The sequence below is a fragment of the Cupressus sempervirens genome, chromosome 9 (genome assembly GCF_028749045.1).
Source record: "Cupressus sempervirens isolate cs-2001-9-10 chromosome 9, ASM2874904v1, whole genome shotgun sequence".
NCBI lineage: Eukaryota > Viridiplantae > Streptophyta > Pinopsida > Cupressales > Cupressaceae > Cupressus > Cupressus sempervirens.
Genome location: NC_143126.1, coordinates 453,829,806 through 453,835,249, shown reverse-complemented (window position 1 = coordinate 453,835,249; position 5,444 = coordinate 453,829,806). Strand labels below are relative to the sequence as shown.

General features: G+C 33.0%; 1 protein-coding gene across 3 annotated transcripts; it reads left to right on the top strand.

Annotated features, from left to right (window-relative positions):
• Positions 1-814: 814 nt before the first annotated feature.
• On the top strand, positions 815-4,039 carry LOC149539279 (uncharacterized). Of its 3 annotated transcripts, XM_089800606.1 has the most exons (5): positions 815-1,065; positions 1,158-1,248; positions 1,999-2,197; positions 2,991-3,330; positions 3,509-4,039. In XM_089800606.1, the coding sequence occupies exons 3-5, from the start codon at positions 2,008-2,010 to the stop codon at positions 3,882-3,884; spliced, it is 906 nt and encodes a 301-aa protein (XP_089656732.1). In that variant the 5' UTR covers positions 815-1,065; positions 1,158-1,248; positions 1,999-2,007; the 3' UTR covers positions 3,885-4,039. The 3 variants fall into 3 exon arrangements, with proteins under 3 accessions (XP_089656732.1, XP_089656730.1, XP_089656731.1); XM_089800604.1 differs by lacking the exon at positions 1,158-1,248; XM_089800605.1 differs by having other exon boundaries at positions 815-1,248.
• Positions 4,040-5,444: the final 1,405 nt, after the last annotated feature.

Below are 5,444 nucleotides of genomic sequence, written 5' to 3'. Positions count from 1 at the left end.
CATGATAGTAATTGACGTTAGCATTACATAATCCAATCATATTAAGACCTAGGAATATTTTAGGTCCCCATAATGATAACATCTAAACAACCAACTAAAGTATGTTTGGCACCAAATTCTTTTTATATTTTTTTCCATTTTAGTTTGCTATTTAACCAATACCACCATGATCATATCTCTGAAGTCGGTGTGATTTGAGTCATGGAAGGGGCAGTCAAATCCCACCAACATAATTTCATACGGAACTCTGAAGAACCCACACCTGTCTCTTCTCAGCAGCCCTCATCATTACAAGTGTCCCCATCGGTCATATGCCGCGTCGAAAGAAAGAGAAATGGATTGCTATGAAACTTACGAGAAAACCCTCGAAATGAAATGGCGCGGTAAAGTCCGAGAATATCTCATCCGCACGGCGTTTTTCCACTCCTCCAAGGCCGGGAAAACGAAAGACAAGGAAATCCATCAATACGGGAGAAGAAAGGGAGGAAAGGGGGAAAACCAGAGGCTCCCCTGCCCACAAATTTCCCAATTTTTAGCCTTGGGTTTTCTTTCCCGCTTTCCACTTGTCGTTTCCCATACGCAGAGAACAATTCCTCATTACAAGGAGCCGGAGATTTCAATATAAAATCCTCCTTCCTACGTGGAATGGATCATGAGATTGCTACAACATCACTTGTCATCTCTTTCCTCCTTTCTTCCCATTTCTATCCGATCTTACCCAACTCCTGCGATTGGGTCCCATGGATTCTGTCTCCTAGTGCCTGCAAACATCCATCTTCTTCTTCTTTTCTGCCCATTCCATATTTCATATTTCATACCGTGTGCAAGAAACATGGAAGATCACAGAGATTTTCGATTCCTTCAGAAGACAGAGATGGTACTTTGTAAGCTTTGACACAACACCCACTGAATGAGGAAACAATTTGGGGATCTATTCTAACCAGGGTTGGTTTGGTTTGGTTTGGTTTGGTTGACCGAGGTTAAATGATGTTACTTGGTAAGAGGCGGCAAGAAAGCAAATTTGTGGGTTTTCCTTAAATGTGTTGGCTTGCATTGGAAGAGAAGGTACTCTTTGTTTCTTGCTTGTTGCTCAAGAAATCTCCCTTTTCATATTCTTGGTTCATATTCTTGGCCTTTTTTGTTCGGTGGTTACATAGATATCATACCGTTACCATATTATTCTGCATTTATGTTTGGAGAGACCCAACTCAAGGGGACTGATAAAATCATTGTCCGAGGATTCAAAAGGTATGAACTTGTTGCCATCATTAGTATTGATCTATGTGGACGTTAAAAATCCAACTTTTCAGCATATGCTTCTTGCCATTTTTATGCTCAAAGCCTTTGTTTTTCTCTCTTACTCTGAATGGGCTCATTGGTAGAGATCAGTTGCTTAGTTGCTGTGCTGAGTTTGTTAAGAAATTGATCAGTTCTAACTTCTTATGAAGGGTGCATGCTGAATCGAATGAAAAGTCTCTTAGAGATTTATAAGACTTTAGCAGTTCCCACTAGTTGATAAGTCCTCTGTAGGTCTCTTTAGCTTTGATTTCATATCCAATATGTAGGTCGATTTCACGTTTGAATGTCAGGTGAGTTGCATTCTCATATCCTTATATGTTGATGAAATGCAACTTCATTTATGAGAAAGATGTTAAATATAGATTGAGTTGAAGGTCAGATTATATGTAGTCTTTGGTTTCATATTCATATATGTTGATAAACTTTGACTACATTAATGAGAAAGATTGAGTTGACGTTTGGTCTTGGATTTCATGTTCATATATGTTTACGAACTGCAACTTGATTTATGAGAATGATGTTCAAGGATAGATTGGATTGAAGGTTAAATGTTATATTGATATGTTTTTCGGTTTTATATTCATATATATCCATGAAGTGTGACTTCGTTTATGAGAAAGATACTGAAAGGGAGATTGAATTGAAGGTTGGATCATATGTGATGTTTGGGTTAGAATTGAATTTGATGTGTTTGTACAGTTAGTGAGGATGAGGATGAGCTGCAATGGATGCAGAGTCCTGCGAAAGGGGTGTAGTGAATCATGTATACTAAGGCCATGCCTTGAATGGATACGAAGTGCTGAAGCTCAAGCAAATGCAACAGTTTTCCTAGCCAAGTTCTATGGACGTTCTGGCCTTATGAAGCTTCTCAACTCTGGTCCAAACCATTTGAGGCCCGGTATGCATATTGTTTATTGTTTTTTTCCTTTTTGAATAGATCAGATCTGAAGTTGGTAGTGTTTGGTGGATTAAATTATTCAATACTCAAATGAAGTGATAACAATGAACTCATAGTTTTGTCAATGAACCTAGGATAATTGTTTGTTCATTATGTTTATAGATGAGAAATATTCGAGTAGAGTTAAAAATGTGGCTAATCTTAATATCAAATAATTAACAGTGTTTTTACAAATAAATTGAGATAAAAAATGTAAAGATTTTAATAAAGTTTGCAATTTTGTTAGGATGACTCATATAGTTTGAAATTTTTTGAATGATCGTTTATGACTTTGAATGAGAAGGTATAAGTTTACATTGATATCATTTGATATTTACGTAGTAGAACTCAATACTACTACTCCTACTTCCTAGGCATACCACTACAACTCAACTTTGTGTAATTTTGCAAGCATAAGACAACATCTTTCAATTTTGAAAATACCACTGATAACCTTGCAATTCAGCTACTTATCATCAATTCAGCTGCCTATAACTTTATTATTCAACCAAACACCGCGGCAACTAAAGTTTGTCCTGAATATTTTAACTTAATCTTCTTGATAAGAATCCTATTTAACATTTGAACACAGCCCTTTTATTATAAAACACCTTTTCTTTTTAAGACCCGTTAAAAATAATTAAAACCAAGTAAACTGGTCATCTTCTTATAAATATGAATATGAACAACAACATGGCAAGCTGGCAAGCTTACTGCAGCTATGTAATATCCTTTTCTGTTTTGTTGGCTTCAGTTATATTCAGATCTCTCCTGTATGAAGCTTGTGGAAGAATAATAAACCCTATATATGGATCTGTGGGGCTCCAGTGGAGTGGCAATTGGCACAGCTGTCAAGCTGCAGTGGAAAGTGTTCTCAAGGGACAACCATTACAAATGGAGGGAGCTTCAGACATAAAACCATCTCCATCAACATTAATTGATTCAATTTTGACAGACAGACCTCTCAAACTCAGGAATAGGAGTCGATTCAAACGTTCTCTGCATAGAAAATCAACCACCCATTTAGAAAAGCTCGATGATACCACTGATTCTCAAGTCTACAACTTAAAATGTCCAAAAGAATTTGAATCAATGTAAGTTTTCAAAGCATCTTCAAATTCAAAGTAGTTCATCAATAAAAGTAGGTCTAAAATTGATAGCATGATTGTTCAGGAGTGTATAATATTTAAATAGAATACATCAAAGGTCATTCTTCTTCTTTACTATTCGACTGCCTCCATTAATGGCTGATGAATACCATCTTGCATGCAGGTTTCAGGTAATCCAGGAGGAGAATCAAATGAAGGCCAGCAATAACAAAAAAGTTGCAACTAATTATCCAGTCCAGAATATAGTGAAGGCAGAGGCAAATGTTGAACTTGAACAAGAAGTGGGTAAAGAAGAAGCATTTGAAGAAATGTTTCACAGTAATAATGAGATGGAGATTTTGGGTGATGATAGTCATGGTAGAGAGATTGATGAGAATGATGTGGAATTAGAACTTAGACTTGGATCTCCAACTTCCCATGAAGCAGTGGAGGCCCTCCAAGATTTCAAAATGTCTCACAGGCATTGGAGTAGTCATCAAAATGGGTGCAAGGAGCATCCTCTTCCTAACTTCACATCGCTTAGCCTTGCTTTGAGCTAACTATAACACTATATAGAGATCATCTACTTAAAGACCGAGTTGTTTTCATGGTCTTTTTGCCCTTCCTTGAGAGGCCCTAGGTAGGATTTTCTTTGGTGTAATTCTAACTTCGTTTTGTAAGATAGTAATAAAATGACATTTCTTTCTGGTCATAATTCTTTGTCCCCTTTTTTAACTTCTTTTTGTAAGATGGTAACTAGCTTATATATTTTATATATATAAAATAAGTCGAGAGATATCCTTTTCGAGGCGTCTATTTTCTTATCGCATATTTATGTGAGTCTAAGAGGCGTGAGGAAATGATTGGAGATTATTGATCTGCCTCATTTTTACTTCCATTTTCTCTCTGTAATTTTCATGATTTTAATTATAATTATATTTAGTTTATTTCTATTTTGTTTTTCTAACATGTAAATGAATGTCAAATTTTTTTCAAAATGGAAAATGTTTACATTGAAGATTGCTGCCACTGTAGAAAGCCTCTCGGCTTAATAAATTGACTTTTCTTTTCAATCATGATAATTTTTTGTCCCACCTCTCTAATATTTACTCGAGATTGAGATTGATCTCATCTGATCTAATATTTTGGAGAAAAAAATTGTCAACTTCTTGCGTCATTGTGGTAGGTATCTTTAGGCCCAAGCAATCATATCTATATTTTAAAGAAATTACCTTATTATTATTTAATTTAAAGAAATATTTAAATAATAAATAAATGGATTAAATCTAAATATTTAAATATGTAAATACCTTAAAACTATATATATATATATATATATATATATATATATATATATATATATATATATATATATATATATATATATATATATATATATGTCTATTGTTTGTTAACATGTCTTAAATGGTTTTTATGATTTAATATAAGTATTTTTTATTGTGAATTTTTTGATGAAAGTGAATTTCTCTAGGTAGGATTTTCTATGGTGCAATCTTAACTTTCTTGTGAGATATGATAAAATTACATTTCAGTCTGGTCATAACAATTCCTTGTGCCTCTAATATTTTACTTCTTTGATATTTTAGGAAAAAAAGTTAGCTTCTTTTTCATTTTGGTAGGTAGATTAGGTCCAAGCAATCATATATTTTTTTAATAAAATTTATTATTAATAATACTTTATTGTTATTATTTTTATTTTATTTAATAATAAAAAAGAAATATTTAACAGTCAAATATTTAAATAATAAGTTAAATATTTAAATAACAAATAAAGAGATTAAATCTATGTCAAAATTTAAAATAATATTGGAATATCTTAAAATTTAAAACATAATAATATTAAGTCATGAAAGATTATATGAGTGACTAGCATATATTTTAATAGTTACACATTTGTGCAACCTTGATCCATATATCTATGGTTTTGAATTTTATTTACCATTTTGAAAATGGAAATAAAATTTTGAACATTTTGTCTTAAAGGTATAGTAAAAGTGAAAATAGAACTACAAAAATATGAAGAGGACATTGCTAAAGAGCATCAATAGAAATTATTACATTAGGATTAGAAGTCAACTATATTTTTTAATCTTTTAACA